Genomic DNA, 21,742 nt, shown 5'->3' with positions numbered 1-21,742 from the left:
AATATTGATTTGTTTAGTAGAAATGTAAAATATCCAATAAGATTGAATGTTACAAAGCCACAAACATTCTAAAGATACAAGTTCATAGTACTACATAAAACTCAAATGTGTTAGCCTCAAATGAATATAATCTTGTCATTAGGCCAAGCCACAGTGGTTCCGACTGCATCAGCTATGAATTCAACTTCAGAGTTTGCTCTTCATACTCTAGCACCATCAACCTTTGAAATATCTACCCATACCTTGCTAGCATTGGGATCTAAAGGGATGAAATGAACCTTCTCGGCTGGATCAGTTGAAGATACACGACCGGTTGCAACTCTCTGCCCAGAGTTATTAATATCCAACAGAATACACTTCTTGCCTTCACTTGACTTGAAAGCTGTCCTAATCAACTCAAAAGCCTCGTACTCAGACGTATCAGCATCCGCTGTCTTTTCATTCCTTATCTCCCCATGTTTACTCCAACATTTACTTCTCTTGTACTTTAGATCCATCCCTCTAATAACCAGATGCTCCAACACTGTCTCATTTGACTGATGAACCACATTGCGACAGTCAACGCAAGGACAGAACATATCTGATAGATTACCCAAACATCTTGCTGAATCAAACACAAATTTAGTTGCTCCTAGCTCATACTCAAGACTATTCCTGTAAGTAATAAAGAAACATACAAAAGTAATCAGACAAACAAAAAAGAAACCCGAATCTGAAATGATATGGATGAAGAACATTCAAGTTAATACCTTGGTAACCAGACCCAAGTTTTATCCATGTTACAACAGCTCCGACTAAATGTGCACACAAGTAATCAGATACACTCACGTTAAGTCACAACAAAAAAGAACAAGATATGTTAGAAGAATCAAGTTGGAGTGAGATACCTTCTAGATTATTTTCACTTTTCCTTAAAATCGTCTGACAAAAAAACGAAAAATAATAAATTAGAAACAGATCAAAAGAATCAGAACAATAAAACCCTAGATCGAAGAATGAACAAGACTGAGATTTCGTACAAAAGACTGAGATTTACCAGAAGAATAAAACCACAATCGAGCGAGGGGAAGCTGGAAAGACTCGGGAGACAATCCAAATTGGCAAAGACTGTGACTAAGATCTGTGTCAGAGAGTGAAATTGTCGGTACTGTGACAAATATCTAGTTGGGAGAGTAAAATTTATGTGGGACACAGTCGGATTTCGCAAATAGACAGTGAAAATCGAGCAAAAGAAAAAAGAGAGAGGAAAGAAATGAAATTTTAGGGTTCGTGGGTAATTGGGGATTTTTGTCGAGAAGTGAAAAGATAGCCTCCAAATATTTCTAAGTGTCGCGGGATCTAATTTTTAGTTTACCGCCTAACACTATTTGGTATTGCTATTAAACATGGCCCCGAAATACGTAAAAAAAAATTATTCATTTTTAGTATAATATAACATAGCGTTTACATATACACAAACGCTATCTAAAAATTAAAAGTCTACTAACGATAGCATTATTGCCATAAACGCTATACTACTGTGCTATTAAAACTTAAAATTCCTGTAGTGTAGTCAGACTTTAAATCCAAATGATAACACAATAACAATATATCACTAGCTAGTAAAAATATCTGCGTAGTAAAAATAATTGCATCCACAAGTCTAATCAGAAACCTTTATCAAATCATGTAGATTTGTGGTCCGACAAATTTTCAACGAATATCAAAAGTCTAATCAACATTTTGTTGCTGTCCAAATCGATTAATTATAGTTTCAACCATAACCGGTAGTATAAAAAGCGAGGCTATGTCGTCTTTTTATTGCCTAGCTAGCCATTACCCTCTCTCTCTCTCTCTCTCTCTCTCTCTCTCACCCGCTCTCACAAATAAATAATATCACACATCACTCACCTCAACTTGTCAATTAATCTCTTCACAAAGATATCATAGAGTGTGAGAGAGACACTCTTCAACTTCCTCTGTGTTTTCCGATAGATGACTACGTTCCGCCAAGTCTGTTCGCCGATCTTTTTCCTCTTTCTTACCATCTCTTTATGTTCCGCTCATAAAGTGGCGGTTTCTTCTAATGGGTTGGTTCATATGGAGTGTTTGAGAGTCCCGTCGTCAGAATTCGCCGAAGCGGCCAAAACTGTCATTGACGCTATACAAAAAGCGGGAGCTATAGTGTCCAAATTCGACAAGAAAGTGGGGAAGTCACGAGTGTCCAATGCGATTCTTGATTGCGTTGATCTTCTTGATTCCGCCGCCGAAGAGCTTTCTTGGATCATCTCTGCTTCTCAAGACCCCAACGGTAACTTTTTTACACTTACTAGTCTTTTTTTTTGCATGCAAAATCGTGTTACATAGATATGATCATTCGAAAAGATGCTATGTTCAACAATATTACAAACTTAAAGACAAAGTTACAAATATCAATTATCCAAAAATAAATTAATAAGTTAACAAAGTTATTAAAAATCACGATAACTCGCATTATTATGTTTAGTAGCTTTACATTATTTTATGTTATTTGTTTCGTTGAGTCAGTAGTAGTAGTAGTACTTTGCAACTAGGAGCCGACGGAAAAGAACATTACACAAGTCCATTTATTAAGCATCAATTGACAGTTTGACACGAACCGACCTATTTTTGTTTGTTTTTACTTTTCGATCTCTTTTAAATAAATATTTGATAACTTTCAAGACTTTTCTTCTGCTGAATCAGATTCACAGAACCTTTTTTTTGCTTTAATGAAGAAAGTGATTTGGTATCTTATCGTCGGTGATTAATCTTCGACGTGGCCCGTGGGTATAGAATATTTTGCTCCAGAGTTAACCTTGAAATCTTGCCCTTTTATAGGAAGTGATATATCATGGTTTTTAAGTGTTTTTAGCCATGATATAAGTGTTATTTATAGAGTTTTTTTAGTATTTTTAGAGTCTTTTGAGTTTTTATAGGATTTAGCATAGATGTAAGCATAATAGAGCTAAATAGGAAGATTTGGAGCTTAATCAAGCATTGAGGCTGAGCTACGAAGTTGAGAGACGAATTCAGAGATCAGCATCGGTCGATGCAAGATATGGTGTCGATCGATGCAGAGCCAAAAGAAGAAATTAGAAATTTTCCCACAAGTTTTGAAGATTTACAAAGATGCCCCAAAGTTTTCCATATTTGCATCATTAGTCCCTTTCCACAAGTTTTGAAGATTTACAAAAATGCCCCAAAGTTTTCAATATTTGCATCATTAGTCTCTGGACGTGTTTAGGAATATAAAAAGGATTTTTGGATCATTGTTTAGACCTAAGTTTTATTTTTCCCTGCAACTTTTGAGAGAAAACCTTGACAAATTTTTAGAGAGCTTTTGGAGAGAAGAATCAAGACTACTTCAGAGAAGATTCAGAACTCATTTACTTCTTCTTTAATCTCTTTCTTAATGCAATTTATTCAGAAGATGTTTTGTGTTTCATTGATTATGTCTGAGTAGATCTGCTTGTTAGGTTTAGGGTTTCTCATTAGAGATTTCATGGATTGTTAGATCTGTTAATTTAGGATTTATTATCTTTCTTGTTCTTCACCATAGGTTGTTTTTAATGATAGATCTTTGATTAGTCATCTGGATTTAGATCTTAGGATTATTGGATGATATGAGAATATAATTGATTTTCCTGACAAAAACCTTTGGTGAGCAAAATTACTTTTTGCAAAGAGATTTGAATTAGTGATTTTGTTAACTTATCTAAACTTAATTTTATTGCTGGTTTTTAACTTGAATTTTGCAAAGAGATTAGAATTTTCTAGTTTTAAAACTTAGATAATATCTGCAGTGAGAACTGATTTATTTTATAATTGTGTTTAGAGTTCAAGAACGGTGCTTAATTGTTGAATCCTGCTAGTTTAATTAATTGATCTGATTTTCCATGATTTCCTGAGAATTTCCCAAGGCCTAACGTTTCATTCCATCTGAATTTACAACTCTTTTATTTTCTGTTTTGCATTGCTATTTAAATTACAATTTTGGTTTAGCATAATTAAAAGATTATTAAATCTATTGTGTGAATCTAGAGTTCTTGTGGATTCGATCCCTAAGTACTACAATTGATCTCTTAATTTGAGAGAGTAGCTCTAGGGTAAATTTGAGCATATCAAATTTTGGTGCCGTTGCCGGGGACTTTTTTAATTCACCATTAGATTAAAATCTTTGATTTTGTCTAAATTTTTCTTTTTCTGTTTTACTCACACGCTTTTGTTTCTTTTCTCTTGTGTGTTTCAGGTACATGCCTAAGCCTAGCACCAGAAAAAATCCTACTGGTCCGGTTGTTAAGCTTACAAACCAAGAGTTTGGACAACTAGAGCGTGATAACACAAAAGCAGCCAAGTCAGCGAAGATGGTCAACCCAATCATATTGAGACCTGATGAGGCTGGAGTTTTGAGGGATCAAGAGGGTCATGTGCGCAACGAACTAGGCCAAAAACTTGATGCTGAAGGACAGGTTATTCAAGAAGAAATCGTTGTGGCCGATGGGAATGCAGGTTGTGTCTATCGACGCAATGCTGACATCGATCGACACAACCAAGATGGCATCGATCGACGCAACGTTGGTGTCGATCGATGCAATGCCATAGCCGAAGCAGAGAACCTTCAGCCTAGACGAGACAACAATGGAGAGCTTGTCAAGACTCTTGCGGACTTCAATAGGCCAGATTTGTTTTATGAGAACTGCTCTGCAATTGTCCCTCCTCCATTCCCAAGGAATGATTTTGAGCTACAGCCTGCCTACTTTGCTCTTGTTGGACAAAGACCATTCTAGAACTTGCCACATGAGAAGCCTCTAGACCATATTGAGCATTTTTAGGACATAGTCACAAGCATCAAGGCTAATGGACTCACAGAGGACTATCTCTACTGCAAGCTCTTCCCCTACTCTCTTGCTGGGGAAGCTTCTCATTGGTTAAGGCAAATCAAACCAGGATCTCTAAAGACCTGGAATGACATCAAGGTGGCGTTTTTCAATTACTTCTATGACGATGCAATGACTGATGAGCTGAGGATTAAGCTCTCGACCTTTAGACAAGGACCTGCTGAATCTTACAAAGCTGCTTGGGTAAGGTTTAAAGCATACCAGAGAGACTGTCCGCATCATAGTTTCTCAGAGGTGCAGTTGATCAGTATCTTCTTTAGCGGGATTGACTGGAGATATCAGATGGCTTTGGATGCTGCTAGTGATGGGAACTTCAAGATAAGGTACCCAGATGACGCTGAAAAGTTGATAGAAAGGCTAGCATCAAGCAACAGTACCAAGAATGCAGACTTAGAGCGGAAGAGAGCACATGAAGGCCATGATTCAAATCAGTTTGCTACAGTGAATGCTAAGTTGGATACAGTGCATAATCTTCTTGTGGGAAAGAAGTCTATCCATTTTGCTGAAGATGTTGAGATTTTTGAGCCAAAGCCAGAGACTATAGAAGAATATGTCAACTATGTGTATGGAGCTGGGTATCAAAATCAGAGAATTGGTCAGAAGAATTCCTTCAAAGGAAATCCAAACAACAACTTCACTAGGAACTATAGTTCTTCTTCTTACCAACCCCTCCCTCCACCCAATTCAGAGAGCAAGATGGAATCAATGATTGGACAGATTTTGGAAGGTCAACAGAAGTTTATAGTGGACTTCAATGGGAAGATTGATTCTGTATACACTGAGCTTACTGGGAAGTTCGATGTATTAAACATTCATATTAATAAGCTGGAGAATCAAGTGATTCAGACTGTTGGGTCTGTTAAAAGACAAGAGGAATTTCTTTCTGGAAGAACAGAGTCGAACCCTAAGCATGCTTGTAATGCAATTTTGGTGAAGGAAGAAGACAACCATTCGATAACGTATGTTGCATCGACCGATACACAGGAGCATCGATCGATGCAAACTCAATCAAGCGTCGATCGACACAATGTCAGCATCGATCGACACACCCCACAAACAGCTCGGTTTCTCTTCGAGTTCCACCATCTGATTCAGAAAAAGCATATAAGCCTAAGGTTTCTTTTCCTAAGCCTATGAGGTCTAAGCAGGAGCTTGAGGAAGCTAGATGCAAGGCTATGATGGACAAGGTGATGATAGAGATGCCTTTGATTGATGCTGTCAAGTTTTCTCCTGGGATTAAGCGATATATGAAGAGGATGGTCACCAATGGTTTGAGTCCTGAGGAAGGAGCACTGCTTACAAAGGATGTCAGCTCAATTATGTTGAAGCAGCCTCCACAGAGGAAAAATGATAAGAAGCAGGAGGTGGTTGTCTCTAAGGAAGTAAGTGAAGTGATTCAAAGTAGGATTGCAGAGAAGTACCAGATCCTAGAAGTTTTGTGTTAGATTGCTCTATCTCCACAGGAAGGTTTCCTCACTCACTTTTTGATCTTGGCTCTAGTATTAACTTGATGCCACATTCTTTTGCTGTGAGACTTAGGATGACAGATTTCAAGCCAACTATGATCTCTCTTATATTAGTTGATCGATCTAGAAGGATTCTTGAAGGTGTCTTAGAAGATGTTTCGATTAAGATTGGAGAATGCATGATTCCCACTGACTTTGTGGTGCTGGAATATGACAAAGAGCCTAGTGATCCTCTCATCTTAGAACGCTCATTCTTGGCTACAGTTGGTGCCATCATTGATGTTAAGCAGGGACACATAGCTCTGAATATAGATGATTTGGTTATGAACTTTGAGATGGACAAGCTGAGAAGGGTTCCCACTATTGATGGTCAGACATTTTCTGTGAAAATTGCTTCTGATGATGATCTACTCATAGAACTTCATGAAGACATTACTGCTGGGTATGTCAAAGAGTTGGAGACTGTTGAGAAAGTGAGTAAGCAAGCTGTTAAGCTTGAAGATTGGAGTGGAGATCATCTAATCAGTACTAGAGACCATGATGAGGTTCTGATCCATGACAAGTCGCTGGTAGATGATGTTTTTGTAATGGAAACACGGATTGCTGAGGAAAGCTGCAGAACCGTTGAAGAAACACGAGTTGCAGGCCAAGCATCGATCGATGCAGCTGTTGCATTGATCGACACACCTTCCAGAATCGGCTCAAACTTGTCCAAAACCAAAGATTCTCGAATTGATTCCTTAGCTGCAAGTCCTAGACCAGTTGTAAAGCTGAAATCTCACCTTTCCACAGTTCAAAAGCCACAGGTAAGGCCAAGGTATGCATCTTCTTCACCCAAACCTTCTCCATTCATCAATAAGAATTTCAAAGGTACAAACACTGTTTTGCAGTTAACCAAGCCACGAGATTATCGTAGAGCGCTTGATTCTTCTATTGATGATTTTGCAGGACATAAAAGAAAGCCACCCATACCTAAGTCACGCCCTGGTCATGTTCCTCATGTCCATTGTAGACCTCTTTCATCTACTGCCTACACACCACCTTGGATGATGAGACATTCCTCTCGGAAGCATTCACTGCCATGTTCTGATCCACCGGATACCTGAGATCCGACACAGTCAAGCTAATGACTGAAAACAAGCGCTTAGTGGGAGGCAACCCACTGGTAGGTTTTTCTTTTTCCTTTTTCTTTTGAATTATTTTTATTTAATTTTATTTTATTCGTCAATCTCTTACTTGATAACACTGGGAACATTGTTGTTTAATTCTGGGGAAGGCAGTTACTAACTACGTTTTTGTTTTTGAGAGTCAGTAGAAAAAAAATGGTTTTATTGAGTCAAATTTTTGTTGGGAACTATGATTTTTCTATTTAGTATACTGCCTTGGTTGATTAATGCTGCAGATTGAATCCACAAATCCGACTAATGAAAAATCTAATGGCTGACCAGTGAACCAGAGACATCCGAATTTCCAATAGAATCCGTAAAAGCTTGAGGTAATTTATGTACTTTTCTTTTTACCTCATCAAGGAGATTGATGTTCATAGAGCTTGACTCCTTGTTCATACCTGGAAAGTAAGGTTCAAAAGAAAATTGTATTCCTCTCCCTCATTCAAGTTAAAAAAAATCCTGAGAGCTTTGTTAAAAAAAAAAAAAAAAAAAAAAAAAAAAAAAAAAAAAAAGAGAGAGATAAGAAAAGATGAGATGATTTTGATCAGTTTAGAGAGATAGGTAAATTACTTGTGACCTCATTATTCTACTCTTGAGTCAAATGATCATACAAAGCTTGGAAGCGAGGGGTAGGTAAATTACCGATGACACCATTATTCGCCTACAACTTTGAGGAAAAAAAAACAAAGCAAAGCTCTAAGAAAGATAAAATAGAATAAGTCTGGGGGAGAGAAAGAGTACCACATGTGGTAAAGGATATGTCTTGCTTGTTATGGTATTGTACGGGAATGAGTCTAGAAGGTTCTTGATATTGATCAAATTGATGAGACCCACCGATGAAGGCTTAATGGAGGAAGTAGTGTAATTTGGTTTGAAATTGGGATGCTATGAAAGTCAACGGAGAAGTTCATGGTGGTTCGATTTGGATTTATCAGCTAAGCATATGGATTATGGTTTGGATGATCATGGCATTACTTTAAAAAAGAAATGAGTTCCTGCGTTTTCAAACTTCTTCCACAGGGCTAAGTTTATGTTTTGCTTGAGGGCAAGCAAAGGCTAAGTCTAGGGGAGTTGATATATCATGGTTTTTAGGTGTTTTTAGCCATGATATAAGTGTTATTTATAGAGTCTTTTTGGTATTTTTAGAGTCTTTTGACTCTTTATAGGATTTAGCATAGATAAGAGCATAATGGAGCTAAATAGGAAGATTTGAAGCTTAATCAAGCATTGAGGCTGAGCTACGAAGTTGAGAGACGAATTCAGAGATCAGCATCGGTCGATGCAAGATATGGTGTCGATCGATGCAGAGCCAAAAGAAGAAATTAGAAATTTTCCCACAAGTTTTGAAGATTTACAAAGATGCCCCAAAGTTTTCCATATTTGCATCATTAGTCCCTTTCCACAAGTTTTGAAGATTTACAAAAATGCCCCAAAGTTTTCAATATTTGCATCATTAGTCTCTGGACGTGTTTAGGAATATAAAAAGGATTTTTGGATCATTGTTTAGACCTAAGTTTTATTTTTCCCTGCAACTTTTGAGAGAAAACCTTGACAAATTTTTAGAGAGCTTTGGTGAGCAAAATTACCTTTTGTAAAGAGATTTGAATTAGTGATTTTGTGAACTTATCTAAACTTGATTTTATTGCTGGTTTTTAACTTGAATTTTGCAAAGAGATTTACATTTTCTGGTTTTAAACTTTGATAATATTTGCACTGAGAACTGATTTATTTTATAATTGTGTTTAGAGTTCAAGAACGGTGTTTAATTGTTGAATCATGCTTGTTTAATTAATTGATCTGATTTTCCATGATTTCTTGAGATTTTCCCTAAGCCTAGCGTTTATTCCTATTGATTTACAACTCTTTTATTTTCTGTTTTTGCATTGCTATTTAAATTATAATTTTGGTTTAGCATAATTAAAAGATTATTAAATCTATTGTGTGAATCTAGAATTCTTGTGGATTCGACCCCTAAGTACTACAATTGATCTCTTAATTTGAGAGAGTAGCTTTAGAGTAAATTTGAGCATATCAGAAAGAAAAATGAATGTAAACATACTAATAAGTTTTTCATAAAAGAAAAAAAAAAAAAAGGGAAAATTCCCAAAAAAAACACCAACTATTTAATATTTGCCAGAAAAAAATATGAACTTTTTTCGTTGCCAGAAAAACACGCAGACTATTTTTTAGTTAATAAAAAATACACAAACTATTATTTTTTTCCAGTTTCTCCTCGTCTCCGTTACGACCGTTAACCGTATTGTGACGGCGTTACTATTTTTGGAAAAAGTTCCAGAAAAAAACACAAACTATTTATTTTTTGCCAGAAAAATACATGAACTTTTTTTTTTGGTCTGAAAAATACATAACTTTTCATTTCTTATTTTTCCATTAACAATGTTAGAGATCATAACCCATAACTTTCTCTACTCTCTTGAACTTCATTCAAGTTTTCACTACTATTTAGGATAACTAAATTCAAGAACAAAAATACACAATTAGATTAATCGATTTCCAAATTTCTCAATTAGTGTTGTTTTTGGATTTATACTGACTTTATAAATTTTGAAACTTCATCAACACTTCTTTAAAATTTTATGATATCTCCACCTTTGTAGACCTTTGTATACATTTCAAAAAATATTCATCTCTTTAGTTTAGTACCTTTTATGATGCTTATAGCCAGTGTAAATCATCAAATGGGCTGGTGTACGCAAACTTGATCGAGATCGTAGATTATAGCCATTTTGTGGGATATCAAATCTTGTAACCTAACCAGATTCACCATTTATTTATGCAAAAACAATACTAATTGAGAAATTTTGAAGTTGATTAACCTAATTATGTATTTTTGTTCTTGAATTTAGTTATCATAAATAGTAGTGAAAATTTGTATGAAGTTTAAGAAAACAGAGAAAGTTATGATCTCTAACGGGAAAAAACCCGAAAAATATGTCATCTAATTTTTTTTTTGCCGTTTAATTCCACTAGTTATTAAATATCCCAAAAAATACATGGTTTAATTTCTGTTGTCTTTAAAAACCTTCATCTTATTAATATTGGTAGATCCATACACGAGTCTTAACTCTACTGAGAGAAATGTTAACCAGGGTTAAAATTTAACACCCACATGTTTAATTAAAGAGATCTAATGACACTGTTGCCCTTCTTCTTCTTCACAAATTGACAACCTGTTTGAGAGAGATAGAACCCTAAAATTTCAAAAATTGTTTTTTCTTCTAAAACTTCAAGTCCCGAATTCCATTGATTGCTATAATAGTTGCCGTCTGATTGTGTGGTGTGTTCGTTGCAAGAATCGACTGAGAGATGAGGTATGAAACCGTTGTTAATTTCAATTTTAGTGATTAGGTTTCGGAATTAGGGTTCGCAATTTCTGGGTATTCAACTGGGTCCCGATTTCTGGGTATTAACTAAGCAATCGTTCATTTCAATTCTAGATTTATGGTTTGTGATTTATGGTTTGCGATTTAGGGTTCGCAATTTAGGGATGGCGATTTATCTGGGTTGGAGATATATTCATTTGGGTCCCGATTTTGTATTTTTGTACTTTAGGTCAAGTTTTTTTCGGTTAGATCAACTTTGCGAAGCTATTCTCTGATTTTTTGAAATTTTAGGGTTCTATCTCTCTCAAACAGGTTGTCGATTTCTGAAGAAGAAGAAGGACAACAGTGTCATTAGATCTCTTTAATTAAACACGTGGTTGTTAAATTTTAACCTTGGTTAACATTTCTCTCAATAGAGTTAAGACTCCTGTATTGATCTACCAATATTAATAAGATGAAGGTTTTTAAAGACAACTGAAATTAAACCAGGAATTTTAATAACTAGAGGAATTAAACGGCCAAAAAAAAATTAAATGGTGTATTGTTAGTGGGAAAATAAGAAATGAAAAATTATGTATTTTTCAGGCAAAGAAAAAAAAAGTTCATGTATTTTTCTGGCAAAAAAAAATAGTTTGTGTTTTTTTCTGGAACTTTTTTCAAAAATAGTAACACCGTCACAATACCGTTAACGGTTGTAACGGAGAGGAGGAAGAAAATGGAAAAAAAATAATAGTTCGTGTATTTTTTATCAACTAAAAAATAGTCTGCGTATTTTTCTGGCAACGAAAAAAATCCATGTTTTTTTTTGGCAAATATTAAATAGTTGTTTTTTTTTTGGGAATTTTTCCAAAAAAAAAAAAAAAAAAAAAAAAAAAAAAACCTTGCATTTATGTGGATCTTGATATTAGAACATGAATATAAAAACTACGTCCGTAGTTAATTGCATTGTCGATCTTTAAATATACTTTATGTGGCCAATTCACATGATGTCACTTGATCTTCCTCTAGCTGAGCCTGCTGCCATGCTGCAGCTTCTCCCTCTGCAACCCTAACAATATCCTCCGGCCGCTCAATAATATTGTCAAAGACACGTGCATTCCTTGCTCTCCAAATAAACCACATGAGCCAAGGGAAAGCCGCAACATGAGCCCCAGGATTCTGCTGCCCTAAAAAGTGATCTAACATTTGCATATACTGATTCTGTCGGAAAGAAATTAGGACCCACCGGGACATGTGCTAGGGCCCAAACCTGACGGGCCGAAGGACACACAAAGATAGCGTGATTTATTGTCTCCATATCCGCACCACAACGTACGCACCGTAAATCACAAGCAATACCCCGTCGTCCCAAATTTGCCGAAACCGAAATACAACTAGATAAAACCTGCCACATAAAATGCTGGATCTTAGGTGGACAACGAGCCCTCCACACGCTAGCGAGTAGGGGGTAATTTCCAGGCCATAACCAGTGGCCGCAAAATTCCGAACCACGTCATGACGTGCAGTGTGATAGCCTGATTTGACTGTATACAGCCCAGTTTTCGTAAAGTGCCAACCGAAAGGATCATCCTTTTGGTTACCACCCAATGGTATAGCCCTTATCAATGCAACATCAAGTGGATCAAAATGCTCATTAAGCATATCCATACGCCAAGTATTAGTTTTTCGATCAATTAATTGATTCATTTGAAGAGAAGGGTCCTTTAATGGACCCTTGCTTAAAGCTGGTCTCGTGAATTGAGCTGGTAGCCAAGGATCAGACCATATAAAGATGGTGTCCCCTGAGCCAACCCGTTTAATAAGCCCTTTATTAACCAGAGAGCGAGCAGAACAGATACTCCTCCATCCATAGGAGGGAGAGTATGACCTGATCGGATCCAACGGATGCGTATTCCTATAATACCTAATCTTAAAAACCCTGGCAAACAAAGACTCTGGAACGTCTATCAGACGCCATAGTTGCTTGGCCAGTAATGCCGAATTAAAATCATCCACATTCCTAAAACCCAGACCACCCAACTGTTTGCTAACACATAATTTCTCTCAGGCCAGCCAATGCATGCCCCCTGTCTGACCATTAGTACTCCACCAAAAATTTGCCACTGCACTGGTAAGCTTGGATGTAATTGATTTTGGTAATCTAAAACAAGACATCACAAATGTCGGAACAGCAGTAGCAACAGATTTAATCATCACTTCCCTTCCCCCTTTTGAAAGCAAATTTGCAGTCCAACCATTCGTCCGACTTTGAATCCGCTCACGAACAAAAGAAAATACCTTGGTTTTAGCCCCACCCAAACTTTCGGGTAGACCTAAATATGACCCCATACCACCCATAGTTGTGATCCCGAGAACATCCTGGAGCTTGGTTTTTGTATGGTCATCAATCTTGTGCCCAAACTGTACCGAGGATTTTGAAAATTTTATTTGTTGACCCGAAACAGACTCGTACTGTTTTAGAATATCTAAAATAACCCAACATTGTCCTCTGTCCGCCTTACAGAAAAAAAAAGACAATCATCGGCAAACAACAAATGCGTAATAGGCGGGCATTTGTTCGCCACTTTTATCCCTGTAATAAGCTTATCCCTCTCTGCTTTCCATATATTAGCAATAAAAGCCTCTGTGCATAAAATAAACAAATAAGGAGACAGAGGATCACCTTGTCGCAACCCCCTCTATGGAACTATCAAACCATTCGGCTGGCCATTAATAAGAACCCTATATTCTACCAAAGTGACACAAAACATTATCCATGAAACCCATGACTCTGCAAAACCCATCTTCTGTAACAAAGCTGCCACAAAATCCCACTCAACCCTATCGTAAGCCTTACTCATGTCTGTTTTGATGGCCATAAATTTCCCCTTACAAGACGGATTTGTACGTAAGCCATGAAACATCTCTTGAGCAATAAGAATATTATCTGAGATCAGCCGACCTGGAATGAAAGCCGATTGAGTCTCAGAGATAAGACCAGGTAAAACCCTCTTAAGCCGCTGACATAAAATCTTAGAAATGATCTTATATCCAACGTTACACAAACTAATCGGGCGTAATTCTGCCATTCGAGTAGGCTTGGCCACCTTTGGAATAAGGCAAATATGAGTTTGATTTAGGTCCTTTTCAAAAACTCCCTCCACCAAAAAACCATTAACCAAAGTTACAAGGTCCGTCTTAACTATACCCCATGCTTTTTGGAAAAACAAAGCTGTCATCCCGTCCGGGCCAGGGGCTTTATCCGGATGCATAATAAACAAAGCGGACTTGACCTCAGCCTCCGTAGCGGGTCTTGTCAACTGCTCATTATCCTTGACTGTAATCACCGTATTGACCTCCCTTAGGACCTTCTCAAAATTGTCCGGGTTTTTTGAAGTAAACAATTCCTCAAAATATGATACCGCCGTATTACAAATATCCACATCTCATTTGACCAGGAGTCATCTTTATTAAACAAACTAGTAATCCGATTACGAGCCTGTCTCTGCTTTGTTAAGGCATGAAAATATTTGGATTTTTTTATCCCCCAATCTCATCCATTTACTCCGACTCTTTTGATACTAATAAATCTCTTCATCCCCATACGCCTGACGTAAGCGATTCTGTAAATCCGAGATTGTGGAAGGAGGAATTGAATCATCCGCCAGAGCCACCTCCAACTGCCGCTTTAAATCCTCAATGGTTTCCCTACCATATGGGACTTGTGATTTACGCCACTGAGAAATCGCCTTCCGACAATTCCCAATTTTATGGACGAACGTATTTGAATCCTGGACCAAGTCCCCGTCCCACCCTGATGCAATCGCATCCATTAGTCCCGCCTTACCAATCCAGCGGCGGTCAAACATAAAACTCCTTTTCCCCCGCGGCCTTTTAGCCCCAATACTAACCACTAGAGGCTTGTGATCAGAAGCTATCATTGGTAAAATACTCCGTCACAGTGTCCGGGAACAAATCATGCCAATCCTCATTCCCTAACGCCCTATCCAACCGACAGCAAATAGATTTTTTATCGCGCCAACCCCTCCAAGACAAACAATCCCCAAGATAGGGAAACTCCAAAAAACCATAGTCCTAAATCATTCCATTAAAAGAAAAAAAAGAGGAAGGATGACGTAATTTCCCACCACGCTTTTCATGATTACCTGTTAGCTCATTAAAGTCACCAACCACAAACCAAGGGGTGGACCGAGTGGAACTAATTCTTAAGAGACGTTCCCAAACCAAATCTCGATTCTTAGGGACCGGATCACCATAAACGAAAGTTAAATGTATTATCCGACCATTAAAAAATGCTTCATTATCGATTAATCTGTTTGATTCAAACAAAATTGAGACCTGAAAATCACCTTGATTATAAAATAGAGCCATACCAGCATAGAGCTGTAATTAATTAGAAAATTTAAAGGTATTTTGCTAAAAAAGTGTCATGAGCTATCTGGCAGCGACACATCAGCTTTTTTTTCAAATGTGCTTCTCTATTAATATATAGGGGATTATACAAACAATAATAGTATTCTCTTAAATAGATACAAAATATTATTCTTATTAATTATACATTATTCAAATGGTAATATTTCATCGTGTTTTATCTTCATAAAATTTATAATATTTTAAGAATAATTGTGCCACATATTAAAATATAAAAGACTAAAATTTAAAATATGTAATTTTATTACTAAATGAAATATCGTGAAAATTTAACATTATTATAAATAAAACTAATTAATTTTCCTGTAGTACCACAGATTAATTCCTAGTGCATTTTTAAAAAGTCTAATGACATCTAGTGTTATTAAATTAGTGATCTGACAATCTACTTAAAAATCCATTATTATTGAAAGCATTTTAAGAAATTTAATTTTTAATGATTTTCTAGGATTTGTGAGGATTTTCTTAGTCAAAAATACAAAAAATCTAAAGCTCATGTTTTATGTGGGATTTGATTAAATCATATCAACTTCTGTAGAATCATTAAACCTATATAACAATTCAGTATAACTCAAATCAATTAAAATATTGGATTAAATACACCAGTCAACGTTCTGAAAAAAAAAAAAAAAAAAAACACAGTTTTCAGTTGGACAATTTTGATTATGTCTACTGATCTTGATTTTATTCATTTCTGTAATCCTTTTTATCTTAAGCGGCTAAAAATATAAAAATTACAGCGATGATTAAATTATGGTGAAAAACACAATTTAAAAAATGTTTGATTTGATGTTCTTAATAATGTATATTGACTAGTAAACGCAAACAAATTCATCTAAATCATCAAATTAGACTTATTTCTTTTCTTGTAGCATCAACTACAATAATTTGTACTTGTAAGTTGTAATGATACAAATATCTATTCATCATTATATATATCACACATTCACACTCGTTGTTAATGTTATACACAACCATTATTTCATATTTCTTAACAATAGTATTCTACACATGTATATACACTGAATTGTGTACTCTATTATACAGAAGTCAATCGATCATAGACCACGATATATTTTGGGATTCTCACATCCTTGATAGCACATCTATCCATATACGCATGATGTGTTTTTGAATCCTGCAAAACCTCCTCTAAGGGCATCTCCAATGGTCCTCTATTTTTACCTTTATACTCTATTGTCAGTGGCGGACCCAGGGAAAAAAATTAGGGGGGTCAATTTGTTTTAGAAAACTGTTAAAATGTAAAAAAAAAAAAATTGTTTTGATGTATCATGGGGGAATCGAACTGTGGTTAGCGGGGTCAATCTAGGGAGAATAAACCAATTGTGCTAGAGATACTTGACTGATTTACATGCAAAACACTTCATTTCAAATGACCCCCTACCTTCTACATAGGTCCGCCACTGTCTATTGTAGAGTAATTTTTGCTCCAATAGTACTCTATTTTCACCTCTATAATAGAGATTACTATTTTTTTCTCTATTCAGACCATCTCCAATTGTTTTCCCTATTTTTGCCTCTATAATAGAGGTGCGTTTTACTCTAATGGTACTCTATTCTCACCTCTAAAATAGAGATTGCTATTTTTTCCTCTATTTATAGAGGAATCTTTGTTAAAAAAAAAAAAAAAAATAGGGTTCCTCTATAAATAGAGGAAAAAAGCAATCTCTATTTTAGAAGTGAGAATACAGTGGGAGTAAAACTCACCTCTATTATAAAGTTCCTCTATTAGGGCATCTCCAACCCACCTCTATATTTGTTTTTTAACTCTATTTTAGAGTATAATCTACTCCAACCCATCTCTATTTCTACTTCTATAATAGAGATTTCTATTTTTTCCTCTATATATAGAGGAACTCTATTTTTTCTTTTACAATAGAGTTAAACTTTTTTATTTATAAAATGGTCCTTGAACTTTTAACACTTTTATATCTATGATCAAAATATATTTATTAAATATAAATAACTTAAATAATTTAGTTTTTATCCATACCATAATATTAATTTCGTATATTTTAAACAAGAGTTATTTTCTCTTTTATAAAATATATAAGATAGCCAAAAAAAACAACAAAACTCCAAAACCAAAAATATTGAAAACATTTATAGTAAAAAATTCAAACAAATAAATACTTACTATATCATCATTTGAAGCACCACTTTGATGTCTGTTTTCACATTGTTTTATGCATGCATGCAGTTTTTTGTAGGAAAAATACACTAATGTCGATGGTTAAAAAAATCTACTATGTTTTATTATTTTATATGATGCAATGTATTTCTTTTAATAAATGTGATATTTAAATAATATTTATGAATGTTAAAAATTTAAATAATATCATAATTTTATGAAAGTTTCACAAATACTAAAATAAATGGGTTAGTTTGCAACTTTTATAAGTAAAAGGTATTAATAATAAAATAAAAGGAATCTCTATAGAATATTCTATTTTAGAGGAAAAAAAATAGAGGTATCCATTGGAGCAAAAGTCACCTCTATTATAGAATTCTTCAATTATAGAGGAAAAAATAGGGAAAACCATTGGAGATGAATTCCTCTATTATAGAGGTGAACTATTTTATTTACAAAGTAGTCATCTTAATCTTTAACTTCTTTTATCTATGACCAAAATAAATAAAATAAGTATTTTTAAGAACTAATAATATAAATTTAAATATAAATATTTATTCTAAAATATTGAGACTACCATTTGCAAAAGATAATTTTATAAAAGTGTTACAAAATTTAAAGTAAAATGGGTTAGTTTATAATTTTTATAAATAAAATGTGTTAATTGTAAAATAAAAATAGTATCTATTTAGAATATTCTTTTATAGAGGAATAAATAGGGAAAACCATTTGAGTAAAACTCATCTCTATTATGGAGGAAAAAATAGGGAAAATCTTTGGAGATGGTCTAAACTGGCTAGAGAAAATGTTTATTGATAATTTTATAATAGCAAAAAATTTGAAGATGTGAAGTAAACTAGTTCTAAAAATTCATGTAAACCAAAAATTTTATATGAATTTAATTAACCAAAAAAATCATATGTATTTAATAACGAAAAATTCATCTATTGTGAAAAAAAAATGAAAAATTCATCTATAATTAAAAATTTATGATTATTTTTTTATACTTAATCGCTTTTTACTAGTCGTGTGTTATCTAGAGCGTACCATGATCTTATATAACATTCTAAACAAGAAAAATGAAATTATTTAATATATAACTCACATTCTAAACAAAATTCAAGTATAGTTGGTGTAGTTCTCAACTCATTATCCATCATCCCAAATAAATAACTGAAGTAATAAATAAAATAGTAGTATATCTATAGCATAATATTTTTCTGACATTGAAATTAAGAATCTTGAATTTTGAACCTATTTTAAAACTGCATCGTTTGTAAAAATTTAAATAATGAATTATAAATGCTGAAAGAATTATAATACTAAATGAAACAAATTAGAGTGAAAGGGACTGATTATATAACAAAAAATAGTAAAAAAGAAAAAAGAAGGTAAACTTAAATTACGTTATCGCCAATTAAGAAGAGGTGAAGAGATGATTAATGTGAATAGTGTTGATTATAGTTTAGCTGCTATTTTTAAAACTCTGTGTCTGTCATTAAACTCTTTTTATTAAAAGCTACTTCATATATCCTATTAAAAAAAATGTGCTTGTTTGTTTGAGTATATTTTACAAATATATTGGCCGTTGATAGGCACTTTTGGAAAGCTTCTTCGTTGTTAAAAAAACCTTGCGATAGGATTAATAATTTTTAAACTAAACTAATTATTTTCCAGGCTAGAAATAAGTGATTATAAGATTGTATAGGATACTGACACGTGTCTCGGTTGTATCGCCCTAGCCATTGGATCAGCGTTATATAGCTTACGCTTAACGGCTTGAGAGGGATAATAAAAAGTGTGTGTTTTTCTCTGTTCGTTCCTGGAGAATCATTTTTCACTTTTCCCACACAATCGCTTCATCCGTCTCTTCCACAACTGATTCTCTTTCTTTTTCGTCTTTAGTTTCTTCTTGAATCTTCCGAGAACTCTACTCGTTTCTTCCAGATTCTCCAATTTAGCTTGTGTTTTTCTTGAATTCTCTCAACTTTACTCTGTTTCGCTCATACTTGTTCAATCGACGACGTACGAATCGAATTTTGGAACTTGTCGCTCTCCGTTATTGCATTTCCAAGTTGGGCTTAATCGGATTTTGCTTCCCACTCGACACCCTCTTCGGTCCCTGTGTTTCGATACCGATTCTGTCAAGGTACGAATCAAATTTTTTTCCTGATACATGCTCGCTCAAGATTCAAGATTCATCTTGTAGTTAGTTCGTGTGTTCGTTACTTATGGTGGGAATCTAAGAAATTGGTAATCTTGAATTTTGTAATTAGTTAGTGTAGAAAAGTAAGATCCTTGTAGAATCTTGTAATTTAGTTGTTTCTAAGAAATTGGTAATCTTGAATCTTGTGATTGGTTAGTGTAGAAAAGATCCTTCCTTGTAGGCAATAATGGTGTTAGCTTCATCTTTGTAGGTACTCTTGTCAGATATCTCATAGTTTTTTAAGCATCTACTGAAAGATTATGAGCTGTGTGTGGATAAGACTCTAATTTTGGGAAATTTGCTTATTCCATCTCAAAATTTTGAAGATTCGTTACCCTCTGTGTTGATAAGACTGTAGTAATTAACATTTTTTTTGAATCCTGCAGATGGTTGATAAACAGTCCAATGATCTTAAGAAAAAAGGAGGAGGAGAGCTTTGGGAAGAGAATAAACCTGAGAAGCTGGGCGAGAAAATCCACAAATCTCACCGAGAGAAGTTAGCACCTGCTGATGAGAGGATGCAAAGATCAGACACAAGACTCTATCTCCCAGCAGATCTAGTGGAGAACATTCTCATAAGGCTTCCAGTAAGACAACTTGTGAGGTTTCAAATCGTTTGTAAAGATTGGAGAAGTCTCTTAGGCCAAAGCAGATTCATCTACGCTCATCTGAAAAACAACAGCCACAAGTTCCTTCACTCAAGAGACTCTTCTCAGATTTGGATAGTAGAGAACTTGGATCAATCTCCTCTATACTTCAAACTGTGTGATCTCCGTGGTGAACATATCCGAGGTATCTCAGCCTGTGATGGATTAATTTTGTGCAACACTTACTCTGGCAAAATTGCAATCTGGAACTTACAAGTACGTAGATGGCTACCCGATAGAGAGTTTGTGTCCTTTGATGACTGCTGCTGCCTTGGACGCACAAGAGACATGATATACAAGGTTTTAACCTTCAATCTCGTTGCTAGCCGTTATTATGATAGTGCGTTAAATACACTTGAAGCAGAAATATGTGATCTCCATTCACAGAGCTGGAAGTCTGTAGAGATGGATGACACTTGGACTTTGTATAGGAATAAGTTTGTCGTGCTATCACTGGGAGGAAATTCGTTTTGGTTAGCTTGCTGGTGTGACAACAATGAAGTCTTTGTGCAGTCGTTTAACTTTTCCACGGAATCGTTTATACCAGTTAGACTTCCTTTTGTGGTCAAGCCATTGGATGAGACTACAACAGCTTTATCGTGTTTCCAGGAAGATAGAATCTCTCTCCTTTATCAAAGACACAGAGAACTTACTGAGCTGTGGGTTACTAACAGAGTCGGAGATGAGGTTCCAGTTTCAGCTTGGACGAAACTTTTTAGCATCACAAGTGATCATCCTCTCATTCATCATGATCCCAGCTACTTTGTCAACCTAAACAATATCACAATCTTTTGTGAAGAGGTAACAGCAGCAGGTGATGTTCAGATCAAATTGTTGAAATTGTCTCAAACTAGGGTGGAGCGAACAAATGTGCACAGGTATAACCGTTCGAAGACAAAGTGGTGTGCCCCTTCAAACAACTGTGTTTACTTTCACACTTTGGTTCCTGTAGCAGGTTAGATAGATTTCAACAAAAACTTGATTGATTGTGATGTTTTGTCATGCTAATGTTGTGTTGTGTTATTTCAGGATTGTAAGATGGGAAAGACAACCTGAACTTGATCAGCAAAAACCCACTGATGCTGTCTTGATTCTACTACTAGTACTTCTACATGTTGTAATCTGAAAGATGTATATACAGATACTGACTCAATATCAAAAATATTTTGATACCTAGAGGTATAGCCAGCCATTCAAAGAGTGGAGTCGTGGTTAGGTGAGTTAGATTTTAACAGATAGATCCAAGTTTTATTACTGTTATCCTGTTGATTCTTCTTCTTCTACTAGCTAGTTCTACAAGCTGTAATCAGAAAGCTCTTAAGAAATATAAATACAAATTTTGAATCATTACAGATTTGAATCAGCTTCTTCATTGTGGCTTCAGCTTGCTTTTTGAGCTTATCTTCTTTCTGCTTTATTCAGCCTGTTT

General features: G+C 35.2%; 4 protein-coding genes, 1 non-coding gene and 1 pseudogene across 9 annotated transcripts; 3 read left to right on the top strand and 3 right to left on the bottom strand.

The window, feature by feature from the left end:
• Window positions 1-120: 120 nt before the first annotated feature.
• LOC147938643 (uncharacterized) lies at window positions 121-778 on the bottom strand. Its single transcript, XM_087464629.1, has 2 exons — window positions 750-778; window positions 121-654 (listed from the first exon to the last, which is right to left on the bottom strand). The coding sequence occupies exons 1-2, from the start codon at window positions 776-778 to the stop codon at window positions 201-203; spliced, it is 483 nt and encodes a 160-aa protein (XP_087320755.1). The 3' UTR covers window positions 121-200.
• Window positions 779-1,802: 1,024 nt separating this feature from the next.
• On the top strand, window positions 1,803-8,855 carry LOC104711250 (uncharacterized). Of its 5 annotated transcripts, XR_015567431.1 has the most exons (4): window positions 1,803-2,290; window positions 4,250-7,181; window positions 7,313-7,529; window positions 7,767-8,221. XR_015567431.1 is itself a non-coding variant. In XM_087467862.1 (3 exons), exons 2-3 carry the CDS (start codon window positions 6,409-6,411, stop codon window positions 7,317-7,319), a joined length of 780 nt encoding a protein of 259 aa, XP_087323988.1. In that variant the 5' UTR covers window positions 1,803-2,290; window positions 4,250-6,408; the 3' UTR covers window positions 7,320-8,855. The 5 variants fall into 5 exon arrangements, 2 of the variants coding, with proteins under 2 accessions (XP_087323988.1, XP_087323987.1); XR_015567430.1 differs by having other exon boundaries at window positions 4,250-7,529; XM_087467862.1 differs by having other exon boundaries at window positions 7,313-8,855.
• Window positions 1,975-2,768, top strand: LOC147938642 (putative pectinesterase/pectinesterase inhibitor 32 pseudogene; annotated as a pseudogene).
• Window positions 5,019-5,125, bottom strand: LOC147938641 (small nucleolar RNA R71). Its single transcript, XR_015567677.1, has one exon. It is a non-coding gene; the product is annotated as a small nucleolar RNA R71 (small nucleolar RNA).
• Window positions 8,856-11,843: 2,988 nt separating the features above from the next.
• LOC147938640 (uncharacterized) lies at window positions 11,844-13,945 on the bottom strand. Its single transcript, XM_087465698.1, has 4 exons — window positions 13,573-13,945; window positions 13,407-13,500; window positions 12,197-12,876; window positions 11,844-12,043 (listed from the first exon to the last, which is right to left on the bottom strand). Exons 1-4 carry the CDS (start codon window positions 13,943-13,945, stop codon window positions 11,844-11,846), a joined length of 1,347 nt encoding a protein of 448 aa, XP_087321824.1.
• A 4,856-nt stretch (window positions 13,946-18,801) lies between these two features.
• LOC104774287 (putative F-box protein At3g22650) lies at window positions 18,802-21,660 on the top strand. The gene is made up of 3 exons (XM_087463658.1): window positions 18,802-19,609; window positions 20,053-21,268; window positions 21,343-21,660. Exons 2-3 carry the CDS (start codon window positions 20,053-20,055, stop codon window positions 21,348-21,350), a joined length of 1,224 nt encoding a protein of 407 aa, XP_087319784.1. The 5' UTR covers window positions 18,802-19,609; the 3' UTR covers window positions 21,351-21,660.
• The last annotated feature ends 82 nt before the right edge of the window (window positions 21,661-21,742 follow it).

Source organism: Camelina sativa, chromosome 9 (genome assembly GCF_030686135.1).
Source record: "Camelina sativa cultivar CO46 ecotype springtype chromosome 9, ASM3068613v1".
Lineage (NCBI taxonomy): Eukaryota > Viridiplantae > Streptophyta > Magnoliopsida > Brassicales > Brassicaceae > Camelina > Camelina sativa.
This window is presented reverse-complemented; position numbering and strand designations above follow the sequence as displayed.

What these genes read in the sequence shown, in the direction of transcription:
- LOC104774287 (XM_087463658.1), top strand. Translation starts at nt 20,053, where the DNA reads ATGGTTGATAAACAGTCCAATGATCTTAAGAAAAAAGGAGGAGGAGAG.
- LOC147938640 (XM_087465698.1), bottom strand. Translation starts at nt 13,945, where the DNA reads ATGGCAGAATTACGCCCGATTAGTTTGTGTAACGTTGGATATAAGATC. An exon ending in TATTAATGGCCAGCCGAATG is followed by an intron (nt 13,501 to 13,572) that starts GTTTGATAGTTC and finishes TTTTATGCACAG; the next exon opens with AGGCTTTTATTGCTAATATA. An exon ending in CCGCCTATTACGCATTTGTT is followed by an intron (nt 12,877 to 13,406) that starts GTTTGCCGATGA and finishes TCTGGGTTTTAG; the next exon opens with GAATGTGGATGATTTTAATT.
- LOC104711250 (XM_087467861.1), top strand. Translation starts at nt 5,010, where the DNA reads ATGACTGATGAGCTGAGGATTAAGCTCTCGACCTTTAGACAAGGACCT.
- LOC147938643 (XM_087464629.1), bottom strand. Translation starts at nt 778, where the DNA reads ATGGATAAAACTTGGGTCTGGTTACCAAG. An exon ending in ACTTGGGTCTGGTTACCAAG is followed by an intron (nt 655 to 749) that starts GTATTAACTTGA and finishes TATTACTTACAG; the next exon opens with GAATAGTCTTGAGTATGAGC.